The 13,361-nt window shown below is 35.5% G+C and overlaps 1 protein-coding gene across 1 annotated transcript; it reads left to right on the top strand.

Moving 5' to 3' along the window:
* Positions 1-1,349: 1,349 nt before the first annotated feature.
* On the top strand, positions 1,350-8,197 carry LOC109098799 (phospholipid scramblase 2-like). Its single transcript, XM_042719347.1, has 6 exons — positions 1,350-1,624; positions 1,740-1,794; positions 1,879-2,084; positions 2,169-2,330; positions 7,062-7,263; positions 8,178-8,197. The coding sequence occupies exons 1-6, from the start codon at positions 1,538-1,540 to the stop codon at positions 8,195-8,197; spliced, it is 732 nt and encodes a 243-aa protein (XP_042575281.1). The 5' UTR covers positions 1,350-1,537.
* Positions 8,198-13,361: the final 5,164 nt, after the last annotated feature.

Genomic DNA, 13,361 nt, shown 5'->3' with positions numbered 1-13,361 from the left:
AAGTCTGACAACTACTGAAGGAGTGTGTGTGTGTGCTTTATAGTGCTCACAGGTTAGTGTGATTAATACACCAGAAACTGAGGGCTGAGTGAGGGAGGGACAGCCTGGCGTGATTGTGGCAACAGAGTTTGTGCATTTGCTGTTAAAACCAGAAGTAACTACTTGGAACTTGAAAGTGGGTCAACCAAAAACCTTAAAAAAACACCCAACAACAAAAACTAATTGTGTGTCATGAGAAAAGCATTTACTGTATTTATCAGATCCACTGCCCAACAGACAAATTGTATTTCACTGGTATGTATGGTATATAACTTATTTAAAATTGTTTAATTTAAATCATGTTTAAATTGTGTATTGTGTATATGAATATGCAGCTCTATAAAGAGTTATTTTTTACCATAAGATTTAGAGGAATTTAAGAGGAATATATAACATAAGATTTAAAATGAAATATTAATAAAAAAAAAGAATTTAACACTATACTCTCTTTTTTCTTATTCTGTTTCCAGATTAAATCCAATATGGAATTGTCGGGTGAGTTTGTAAAGGGTTGGGTTGTCTATCTATCCCCGTTTTGTTTCTTTGACTACAACAGGCTAGCTAAGATATGACCCCCTGTGAAAAATAAGTACACTTTAGCAGACCTTTAAAAAGAGTATACTTAGTACAGAAAAAAAATAATATACTTAAATGTGAGCTTAATGAAGTGAATTTCAGACACTTAATTACATATTATTTACAATTCAATTAAAATGTATTATAGTTATAAGAAATGCAGTGTTAAAGAGTGTTTTTTTTTTTTGACCCACTGAAGCAGGATTACTAAAAATAATTTATTGTCATTTTATTGAAACTTTATAAAATTATAATGAAGTACTTTACATTTGCTTTAGAATGTTAGTTAACGCATTAAAATAAGTGAACTTTCAATGATAACAAAATAATAATTAAATAATGATATAAATAATTTTTAATTTAAAGTGTACTGAAGTGTGTTAAGAAACAGCCATGAGTACACTAAGCTGCGTACACACAAGTACACACAAGCAGCCTTGATGAGCATAAGAAACTTCTTTAATAAACATTATTTATCCCAAACTTTTGAATGGCAGTGTATTATACTGTAACAAAAAAAAAAAAAAAAAAAAAGTTTTCTCAGGTAATCTAAAATGTACATCATTTAGTCACGGCTCAAATTAAATACAAATAGCACATTAAAGTTAAAAGTTACACACTTTTTTTGTGTGCGAACTGTACAGATCTGGTATAAAGAATGTTTTTGCTCAGCAAGAAAAAAAAATTTGAGGGAACATTGCACTTAAGCTGTTCATTAATATTAAATTATTATTCAATATTTATTAAATTAAAATATACATCATCAGTATATTAAAGAACTTTAAAGTGTGAACATAAAAGTTAAGAAGTTCATGACTTAATGTTGTGTAGGAAAGATGGCATCCATTTTAATTTTTTAAACAATATGGATTTCAGGGTGTTACAATTTGTTTAACGAAGCTGTTTGATACATACACAAGGTATGTCTGTTTATGCTTCAGAGGACACCGCAATGATTCCTTTCCCAGACCCGTACCACTGTCCTTCTCATCTGGAGACCTTGACCAGGGTCAGATAGGACTGGGGATGCTTCTTAAAAATAATAAAAATGTTTATCATTATGCATGTATATTATTCTAACATAGACAAATGCAAGGTGCCTGTAATTTTCATGTTTATTTTAGATGGATCAATTGTTTGTCTACAAAGAACGAACTAGAGAAGACAGTCTTGCAGAAGGTTTGTTTTATAGCATTTCATGAATGAAATACAGCAAAATCAAATGAACAACACTCTTATCTCCTACCTTTTATTTTTTTAAAGTTTGCTTTGGAATAAAGCCTGCCAACAGATATTTTGTGATGGATTGCATGGGAAACAAGGTTTTCAGTATTCTTGAGGACAGTGAGTCTTGTGACAGGCAGTTCTATGGTGTTGGACGTCTTTTCACAATGAATGTTACTGACCACTCAAATCAGGAGGTCATCAGAATGGTGCACCCAGCTGTTTGTACCTTCTACAGCCATGAGGTATGATGGTTATCCTTGTCTTGTTAAGACCTTCATTATGTTTATATACTGTATATTAGCCTATGTGTTGTATTTATATTTTAGCTAGAGGTTCAGTCTCCACCGGGCACTACCATTGGATATGTTCGACAAAACTGGCATGTTTGCCTACCTAAATTCACTCTTGAGAATGAAAGGGGTGAACCAGCAATCAAGATTGTGGGACCATGTGTAGGTTGTACCTGCTGCACAGATGAGAACTTTGAGGTGACGCACATACTGTACACTTAGACACAAGTTTCAACTTCCCATTGACTTTCATTGTTTTAAAATTAAACTAAGATATTTTCTATCTTGTAACATATCCTTCACATAAACATTTTAGTCAGTGCTTGAAGTAGGGTTAATACAAACCCGATTCCAGATAATACAAACCCGATTCCAAAAAAGTTGGGACACTGTACAAATTGTGAGTAAAAAAAGGAATGGAATAATTTACAAATCTCATAAACTTATATTTTATTCAAAATAGAATATAGATAACATATCAAATGTTAAAAGTGAGACATTTTGAAATGTCAAGCCGGAAAAGTTAAATGTACATATAAGGAACAGCTGGAGGACCAATTTGCAATTTATTAGGTCAATTAGCAACATGATTGGGTATAAAAAGAGCCTCTCAGAGTGGCAGTGTCTCTCAGAAGTCAAGATGGGCAGAGGATCACCAATTCCCCCAATGCTGCGGCAAAAAAATAGTGGAGCAATATCAGAAAGGAGTTTCTCAGAGAAAAATTGAAAAGAGTTTGAAGTTATCATCATCTACAGTGCATAATATCATCCAAAGATTCAGAGAATCTGGAACAATCTCTGTGCGTAAGGGTCAAGGCCAGAAAACCATACTGGATGCCCGTGATCTTCGGGCCCTTAGACGGTACTGCATCACATACAGGAATGCTACTGTAATGGAAATCACAATATAGGCTCAGGCATACTTCCAGAAAACATTGTCGGTGAACACAATCCACCGTGCCATTCGCCGTTGCCGGCTAAAACTCTATAGGTCAGCAAAAAGAAGCCATATCTAAACATGATCCAGAAGCGCAGGCGTTTTTTCTGGGCCAAGGCTCATTTAAAATGTACTGTGGCAAAGTGGAAAACTTTTGAATGGCAGACGAATCAAAATTTGAAGTTCTTTTTGGAAAACTGGGACGCCATGTCATTCGGACTAAAGAGGACGTGGACAACCCAAGTTGTTATCAGCGCTCAGTTCAGAAGCCTGCATCTCTGATGGTATGGGGTTGCATGAGTGCATGTGGCATGGGCAGCTTACACATCTGGAAAGGCACCATCAATGCTGAAAGGTATATCCAAGCTCTAGAACAACATATGCTCCCATCCAGACGTCGTCTTTTTCAGGGAAGACCTTGTATTTTCCAACATGACAATGCCAGACCACATACTGCATCAATTACAACATCATGGCTGCGTAGAAGAAGGATCCGGGTACTGAAATGGCCAGCTTGCAGTCAAGATCTTTCACCCATAGAAAAGATTTGGCGCATCATAAAGATGAAGATGCGACAAAGAAGACCTAAGACAGTTGAGCAACTTGAAGCCTGTATTAGACAAGAATGGGACAACATTCCTATTCCTAAACTTGAGCAACTTGTCTCCTCAGTCCCCAGACGTTTGCAGACTGTTATAAAAAGAAGAGGGGTGGCCACACTGTTGTAAACATGGCCTAGTCCCAACTTTTTTGAGATGTGTTGATGCCATGAAATTTAAAATCAACTTATTTTTCCCTTAAAATGATACATTTTCTCATTTTAAACATTTGACATTTCATCTATGTTGTATTCTGAATAAAATATTAAAATTAGAAATTTCCACATCATTGCATTCTGTTTTTATTCACAATTTGTACAGTGTCCCAACATACTGTATAACATAATCACATTGTAGTACATTAAAAGAGTAGCTCCATAACAGATTAGTCAGCTTATTTAAATGACACTAAAAATTACAGCTGCCTTCTCTTATCTTAAGCTGCTCACTTGTCAACTGTGTTACTTTGGTTGGATCATTCAATACCATTCGTGCTCCCACAAAACTGATATAGAGTGTGGCGAAATCTGAACACAAGTGGTCAGAGCACAGACGCATTTAAAACACTTTACCAGTCAGAAACAATAAACAAATCTCAGTTGACAGCGTGCAATTGAATCACCAAAATCTCACAATTTCCGGGATATAATTTGCATGCATTAGTGTGTGCATTATATGTGGGAGAGTCTGGAGAGGTAGGATGTCTGTCATTGACACATTTGAAATTTCTACAATAATAAAAAAAAAAAACCTTTAAGATTTTTTCAGATTGTTTGTTGGTACTACTGGTTAGCTTTTGGTGCTAACGGACACTGATGCTGACACTTTGACTCTGTTAAAGTACTGGCAACATGTGAGAAGTGCTGGTATGCAAGAAAAAATGGTGGTACAATAAAGATTAAAATATAGTTACTACTGCGTATACTGTGATACTGCATACTGGCCCACTTCGAGCACTGCTTTTAACATTGTTAGATTATATCTAACACTATTTAGTGTGCTTATAAAAGGGATGATTCACCCAGAAATGAAAATTACCCCATGATTTTGAAGCTCAAAAAAGTGTATCAATCCATGATAAAAAGGGGGAGGGTTAATATACCAATGCAAGTGAAACAATGCATTTGTGTAAGAAAAATATCAATACTAAAAATAAATACAGGTCCTTCTCAAAAAATTAGCATATTGTGATAAAAGTTCATTATTTTCCATAATGTAATGATAAAAATTAAACTTTCATATATTTTAGATTCATTGCACACCAACTGAAATATTTCAGGTCTTTTATTGTTTTAATACTGATGATTTTGGCATACAGCTCATGAAAACCCAAAAATTCCTATCTCAAAAAATTAGCATATTTCATCCGACCAATAAAAGAAAAGTGTTTTTAATACAAAAAAAGTCAACCTTCAAATAATTATGTTCAGTTATGCACTCAATACTTGGTCGGGAATCCTTTTGCAGAAATGACTGCTTCAATACGGCGTGGCATGGAGGCAATCAGCCTGTGGCACTGCTGAGGTGTTATGGAGGCCCAGGATGCTTCGATAGCAGCCTTAAGCTCATCCAGAGTGTTGGGTCTTGCGTCTCTCAACTTTCTCTTCACAATATCCCACAGATTTTCTATGGGGTTCAGGTCAGGAGAGTTGGCAGGCCAATTGAGCACAGTAATACCATGGTCAGTAAACCATTTACCAGTGGTTTTGGCACTGTGAGCAGGTGCCAGGTCGTGCTGAAAAAACGAAATCTTCATCTCCATAAAGCTTTTCAGCAGATGGAAGCTGTCAGCTGCTGGTGTTCTCCAGATAGCTAGCTGCATTGACCCTGCCCTTGATAAAACACAGTGGACCAACACCAGCAGCTGACATGGCACCCCAGACCATCACTGACTGTGGGTACTTGACACTGGACTTCAGGCATTTTGGCATTTCCTTCTCCCCAGTCTTCCTCCAGACTCTGGCACCTTGATTTCCGAATGACATGCAAAATTTGCTTTCATCCTAAAAAAAAAAAAAGTTCTTTGGACCACTGAGCAACAGTCCAGTGCTGCTTCTCTGTAGCCCAGGTCAGGCGCTTCTGCCGCTGTTTCTGGTTCAAAAGCACACGCCTGTGCACGGTGGCTCTGGATGTTTCTACTCCAGACTCGATCCACTGCTTCCGCAGGTCCCCCAAGGTCTGGAATCGGTCCTTCTCCACAATCTTCCTCAGGGTCCGGTCACCTCTTCTCATTGTGCAGCGTTTTTTGCCACACTTTTTCCTTCCCACAGACTTCCCACTGAGGTGCCTTGATACAGCACTCTGGGAACAGCCTATTCGTTCAGAAATTTCTTTCTGTGTCTTACCCTCTCGCTTGAGGGTGTCAATGATGGCCTTCTGGACAGCAGTCAGGTCAGTAGTCTTACCCATGATTGCGGTTTTGAGTAATGAACCAGGCTGGGAGTTTTTAAAAGCCTCAGGAATCTTTTGCAGGTGTTTAGAGTTAATTAGTTGATTCAGATGATTAGGTTAATAGCTCATTTAGAGAACCTTTTCATGATATGCTAATTTTTTGAGATAGGAATTTTGAGTTTTCATGAGCTGTATGCCAAAATCATCAGTATTAAAACAATAAAAGACCTGAAATATTTCAGTTGGTGTGCAATGAATCTAAAATATATGAAAGTTTAATTTTTATCATTACATTATGGAAAATAATGAACTTTTATTACAATATGCTAATTTTTTGAGAAGGACCTGCATACACTGTAATCTCTAGTTTCTGTTAAATGCCGTACACATGTTGACAAGAGTGGCGTTCCAGTGTATGATGTAGGACGTAGACGTAGCTCCGGTAAGAAGTAATGAAGTATGGAGTATGGCGTGTCGAGTACTTTTTATGATGGATGAACGCACTTTTTTGGGCTTGGAAAAGCAAGGGCCTTTTTTAATTTAACTCAGATTGTATTCAAAGAAAGTCATCTAGGATGACTGAAGGGTGAGTAAATCATGGGGTAATTTTTATTTTTGAGTGAACTATGACTTTAAGCAATTTACCTTGCTGCCTGACCACAGTGATTTTAGATTGTACTATACTTCTGGGGGAAAAAAATGATCCCCACAATGAAGGCAAAAACCCTGATCCACAAAATGTTTCATTGTTTTTTTGTTTGTTTTTTTGTCATAGCTATCATGGTCTTGTTGCTCATTTAAACTGTAACAGAATTAAGCTTAAGTTGTAAATCCAGTGCTTTATTTTAAACATTTACTGCTTAAAGTAGTAGGCCTGTATAATATTATTAAAATGTACATGAATGGGGAGTACACTGTAGATAAGGAATAGCTAGTAACCAACTGTGCTTGAATGCTTAATGTGTTAATGTGTGTTGTTATTGTCTTATACTGTGACCACAGCTGGTGTCTTTGAATGAAGCAGCAATAGACAGATCATTTGGCAAAATCACCAAACCATTCTCATGCTGTGGATCAAATGCAGATTTTGTGATCAGGTTTCCAAGCAACATGGATGTCAAAATGAAAGCTACTGCACTGGGAGCATGCATACTTATTGTAAGTATTGTTAAACCTACCTTATTTGAAACATTATTTAAGAGTTGTAATTTAAGATGTTTATATTTTTCAATTATAACTATTTTTTATTATTATTTATTATTATTAATTATAGTATAACTCAATTCATTTTCAGGACTCCATGTATTACACATCACAAAGGGCATCCCTCTTGTGTGTCTGCATATCAGTGGCATTAGGCTATTGGGAAATAGGCTATAAGTAGGGCTGTGCCACATCCACCAATTTCAGCAAACATCCCAGTAAGCTAAAGAAAAAAAAATAACAGAGGGAAAAAAATATTAATACTAGAATTTGAGAGTCTTGAAGCATGTTTGAAATAAAGATAAATGTTGAGGATAAATCTCCATTCATAATTACTGAACACAGCAAAATATATAAAAATTTAAATGAAAAATAAAAGCATTTTGAATGTGTCAAAACATATTGATCTGTTTGTGTCTTTGCTTTGCTGTTGATTGTGTTTTTACTTTTTTAACTAGATAGTGTGTACTGTTGCTGTTTGAGCATAAACAATATCTGCAAGTTACAATGCTGAAAGTTCAATGCAAACGGAGATATTGTCTTTTAAAATTATGCAGTTTAATGCCTACAAATATGGCTCGTAGGCACTACGATGAGCGACTTTCCAGGTTGTTGACATCACAAACCCTAAAAATTTACATAAACCCCACCACCAGGAATATGCAAGGGGTCAAGGCCATGTTGCGCTGCTTAAGAGAAGAGGAAGAGTTGTTGCCATGCCGTCAAAACTAGGGGACGGGGTGCACAAAAAAATCTATTCATATATGAATCGCGATTCTGTCTTCTAACGATTCTAATGGATGTAGATTCACAAGTTTCAAAATCAATGTTCTAAAGCAGCACTTCTTAATCCTGTTCCTCATGTCCCCCTGCTCTGCACATGCTCTGCTCTGAATCTCTCTCTCTCTCATTCAGATCATCAGCTCCATCAGTGAAATGTGCTCCAATTGTACACTTTATGTGTATAGTCACACAGATAAAACATACCATTCTGAAACGTCTTTTAACAGGTTCTGCGCAATCCTCTTCACTAATATTCTCTGGGTCTCATTCGGGCTCAAATTAAAATGCAGTATTGAAGAAGCCATTGTACAATACAACCACAGTGCATTCTGAGCTGAGGGGCGTAATATTTCTGAACATGCACTAGACGGTTTAGCGAATCACAACACACTGGGCCAGCTAGTGTTGGGGAGCGTTACTTTTAAAAGTAATGCATTGCAATATTGTGTTACTTCCTGTAAGATTCTAGAACATCCTGTGCTCTCTACTAATGCTGAGCTGACGGTTTCACTTCCAATATTACCCATATACAATGCACCCCTAGACAATAAAACTGTGTGCCTTGATTGAACTGCACTCTTTGGTGTCTGTGTCATTCTCGGTTCCCAGGTATACTTGCTTTTTCCTGTGCTAGATCGCCCAACCAGAACAGATCTTCTCGAAATACTTGATCTCAAATTCTTTATTCTAACACTCCCTAAAAAAAGTAACTAATTATGTTAGTTACTGTTTATGAAAAGTAATGTGTTATGTTACTTTTGAGTTACTTTTTAATTCTGGGCAGGCTTTGCTTGTTTGTTTTTAATATAAAAAAGTTCTTCTTTTACAAATGTAAAATCCCCTTCACAACAAAAGTAAAATGAATACGACTCAGGCTGAAGGAAATGTAAATTCATTTCTGTACAGTAGATGGCACAGCTCAAACAAATTGCATGAAGAATTTGACACAGGAGAAGAAAGTTCACACTTAATGAATTGGATCATTAAAGGTTAGTAGCGAAGACATTGGTTAATAAAATGGGATTAAATACATAAATGATATCTTATTTAACATTTTATTATTGCTGGTTTGTATAATATTCTGAGTTTGCATTTGACTTTTTTATTCATTTAGGGGAATACTGAATATCAGTTTTTGTGCAGGTGAGATGAGTAAATACATGTTCATATTTAGTTTAGAACTAACATCATGTTCACACAGAATACACAACACCTCTGCACTTACGATTTCTCTCAACATTGCAACACAAGAGCTTTCAGTCAATACATGGAAACAAAGTAATTGGAGTTACTTATTTGAAAAAGTAACATAGATATTTCCTTCTAAATTAAAAAGTAATGCATTATTTTACTAGTTACTTTAAAAAAGTAATCTGTAACTTGCATTACTGGTCATGCGTTAACCCCAACACTGCAGCTAACCAATCTGAGCCCATTAGGGAGGGGCTTCATAAAAGCTGGAAATCATTGCGTTCATAGGAGAAGGGACAGAGTGGTGTATAATAAACATAAATTATGTATCATACTTCTTGCATTCCTGTGATTGACTTACTTCAGACTATCAGAAGCTAACATTTTGTTTAGTTAACATTTAATTAAAGCTAGGGTTGGCAGTTTTTTGCACTACTTAAATTATCTAGCAGAACTACAATAATAAAGTAAGTTTTCAAACAATCTTTGCAAATGCCTCTTTCATGCGTCACACCTATCCCCCAACAAAAACATCACAAACACAGCTCTTACGGGTCTATACAAGTGAAGGCATGTCTCAACGGGTGAAAGTAGGCTACTTTCAATTAAATTTCAATAAAAGGTCCAATATGTTTTTTAACTTGACATTTAGCCTATCTGATGAGAAGAAACTCCCTTTACTCCATTTACCCTTATTTTACCCTGTTTTCTGTTTTGGGGAGTCTCCAAATTTTGCTTGTACTTCTGTAACAGAATCTGAATTTCTTTTTACACACCAGATAAACAGCATCTGTCTCAGCCTGCTACAGCAGTCACAACCCAAACTCTTGCAATTGGCTTTGCAGAGCTAAAAACATATTTTACACTGGTGTTATCAGCCAATATCGGACAGTTAAAAACAAGGAAATCAAGGGGAAAAAATGCATCAATTAGTTATGTCACTTTGCCTACATAATGTTACCAGATGTAAATGAGCCAATGGAACATTTTCAAGATGTTAAAACCAGATGGATCAGACCCCCGCTCAACCACAAACATCATTCTGGGAAAACAAAAATTGTCATGGTCACGACAAAAACACTGTATTTATCAGCGCCACTGCCTAACAGATACATTGCATCTCACTGGTATGTATATCTCTCAATATACAGTAATTTAAAATTATTTAATTCAAATCATGTTAAATTATATGTATTTCATACACAAATGTGTAGGTTTATAAAGTGTTATAGAGTTTTTACCATTAAATTTACAATGATATCTAAATAAATAGTAAAGGATAAGAAAAATGTAACACTATATGTTTATTTATTTTTATATATGTATATATATATATATATATATATATATAAAAAAAAATATATATATATACACACACACACACACACACACACACACACACACACACACACACACACACACACATTGTAAATTTATTTATTTTAATATTCTCTTCCCAGATAAAAATCAAATATGGAATTGATAGGTGAGTTTAAGCGTGGGGGTATCTTGTCAAGTACAATTTAACATACTTTTAAAAAGAGTACTTAATTAAAAAAATAATATAATATGCTTAAATCTGAACTGAATGTAAACTTTCAGTTCATTGACCTAGTTCTGTCTGTGTCTGATTGTGTCATTTGGTTCAGGTGTGTCTTGTTAATTATCCTCATTTGCCTGTGTATTTAAGTTTCTGTCTTTTCAGTCTTAGTTTGTTGGGTCTGGTCTATGTACATGTAGTCACCAGTCTCTCTTGTTTTGGAGTTACCGTTATGTGGCGTTATTAAAGACTGTTAACCTTCATCTTCGTGTGTGTTCATCTATACCATAGTGTCACATGTAATCATTTGTTTAACGAAGCTGTTTGATGCATACACACATGCATGTCTGGTTATGTTCCACTAGAGAACACTGCAATGATTTCTTCCCCAGACCTGTACCACTGTCCTTCTCATCTGGAGACCTTGAACAGGGTCAGATAGACCTGGAGATGTTTCTTAATAATGATGACATTGATAATAATAATGATAATGCTATTCATTATGTGTATATCACTCTGACTTAGAAATGTATTTGTTTCACAGAAGTTTTCACTGCAATAAGCCTGTAAATTTCATGTTTATTTCAGATGGATCAATTGTTTGTGTACAAAGAAGAAACTATGGATGACTATCTTGCAGAAGGTTTGTTCATTAGCATTTCATTAATGAAATACAGCAAACTCATATGAACAAAACCCTTAACCACTACCTTTTAATTTCTAAAAGTTTGCTGTGGAATAAAGCCTATCAACAGATATTTTGTGACTGATGGCACTGGGAACAAGGTTTTCAGTATTCTTGAGGACAGAGAGTGTTGTGACAGGTATTTCTGTGCTGATGTATGTTCCTTAATAATGAATATTACTGATGTCTCAAATCAAAAGATCATCAGTCTGGTGCACTCAACTATTTCCTGCTTTGGAGGTATGAATGTTATTATTGTCTTGTTTAACTAAGTATGTTATGTGCTGTATATTATGTGTTGTATTTATATTTTAGCTAGAGGTTCAGTCTCCGCCAGGCACTGCCATTGGATATATTCGACAAAACTGGCATTGTTGCCTATCTAAATTTACTGTTGAGAATGAACGAGGTGAACCAGCATTTAAGATTGAGAGATAGCATTTAAGAGTGAGAGACCTAAACAATACACTTTTTAAGATTTTTTTCCCCCCAGAGTTGTTATATAAGACTTTTATGTATTTATTTGTTTGTTTACATTTTCAGGACTGTATGCATTATGACACGACACAAAGGAAACCGATCTGGTGGATCTTCTGGAGAGGTGTATTCTGTTATTTTTATTTGCACAAACTGTACAATATTCAAGGCCGATTTTATCTTTGTGTGCATTTAACACGTTTTCGAATACAGTTATTCAGAAAGAAGGCAGGGAGAAAAAAAATATCTACATTCTTCTTGACCAATTATCCTCCAATAAAAGCTGAAGACAGAAGAATCATTTAAATTGTCTTTTCTTTTTTACTTTCTAAAAGTACATTAGTAAAAATCTTTAATTCAAACCTGACAAATTACAAATGATCACTAGTTGTTTCAGGTGGCTCTGTCTTACAGGCAGGGCCAGATTTGTGAAAAAATTATGAAAAAAGCAACTGTTACAGTAACATTTATAGAATAATTATACATTTTTATTCTTCCTATTATAAGAAGCTTCTTAGATTAGATTTGACCACTGCTTATGATAATACTTTCATTTCGATCTGGAATATAAAATATCGATACTTTGAATAGAATAATGAGACACATACCTTTACATAGTGAAAGGATAGAATTGAATGAATTTACTTTGAAAAGGTAACATTAATACACAAATGTTTGGTTTTTAAAATGTATTGCTTACATTTCTATATATGTAATCCAACAAAGAGCCATAATTTCATAGAGGGGTGTGTTGTTGTCTGGCAACCTCTCCTGTAAACTGTAAAGCATGGTGTTTTCCAGGGATGTGGAGTATCACTGCTGTCTTGACAAGAAAAAGCCTACACATACTTGAAATTATGGAACTTTAAATGTGTTTAAGTGCTGTCATCATTTAATCTGGTAAGTAAACACACAGACAGTCATACTTTTGGCATAATTGCAATAGTTATTTGGCTGAACAATTTAGAATCAGAATGAACTTTACAGCTTTTTTTATGCCTAGATGTTCTTGTGCACAGAGATCTGTAGCATCTGCCTGTGGGTAGAAGTGCAAACAGGCTGTGGCCTAGATAAACTTACCAGACCGTTTCTTCATTTTGGAGATATACAAGTCCTGAAGGTCAGGCGGGTTCACACCAATTTTGTTCTGAGCTGCTCTAACAGTCTGTTGTAGTCTTCCTATGTCTGATTTCTTATGTGATATCTTATGTCTTCATATGTGCTAAACCAGACAGTTATAAAGAGCACAGCACAGACTCAATAACAGCTAAGGCAAAACTGTCAACTGCACTTGTGGCAGATTGAACTTTTTCAGCTCTGCTGGGCTTTTTTCATGATGGAGTCTATGTTAGTGTCCCACTGCAGGAACCTGAATTACTCCACTGCTGCTAAAGTGCTGTTCATGATGATGAGTGAGGGGAGA

The sequence above is a fragment of the Cyprinus carpio genome, chromosome B2 (genome assembly GCF_018340385.1).
Source record: "Cyprinus carpio isolate SPL01 chromosome B2, ASM1834038v1, whole genome shotgun sequence".
NCBI classification, from domain to species: domain Eukaryota; kingdom Metazoa; phylum Chordata; class Actinopteri; order Cypriniformes; family Cyprinidae; genus Cyprinus; species Cyprinus carpio.
Note: the sequence above shows the minus strand (reverse complement) of the source record. Positions and strands in the feature narration are given on the sequence as shown.

What these genes read in the sequence shown, in the direction of transcription:
- LOC109098799 (XM_042719347.1), top strand. Translation starts at nt 1,538, where the DNA reads ATGTCTGTTTATGCTTCAGAGGACACCGCAATGATTCCTTTCCCAGAC. An exon ending in ATCTGGAGACCTTGACCAGG is followed by an intron (nt 1,625 to 1,739) that starts GTCAGATAGGAC and finishes TGTTTATTTTAG; the next exon opens with ATGGATCAATTGTTTGTCTA. An exon ending in TGAAACATTATTTAAGAGTT is followed by an intron (nt 7,264 to 8,177) that starts GTAATTTAAGAT and finishes TCTCTCATTCAG; the next exon opens with ATCATCAGCTCCATCAGTGA.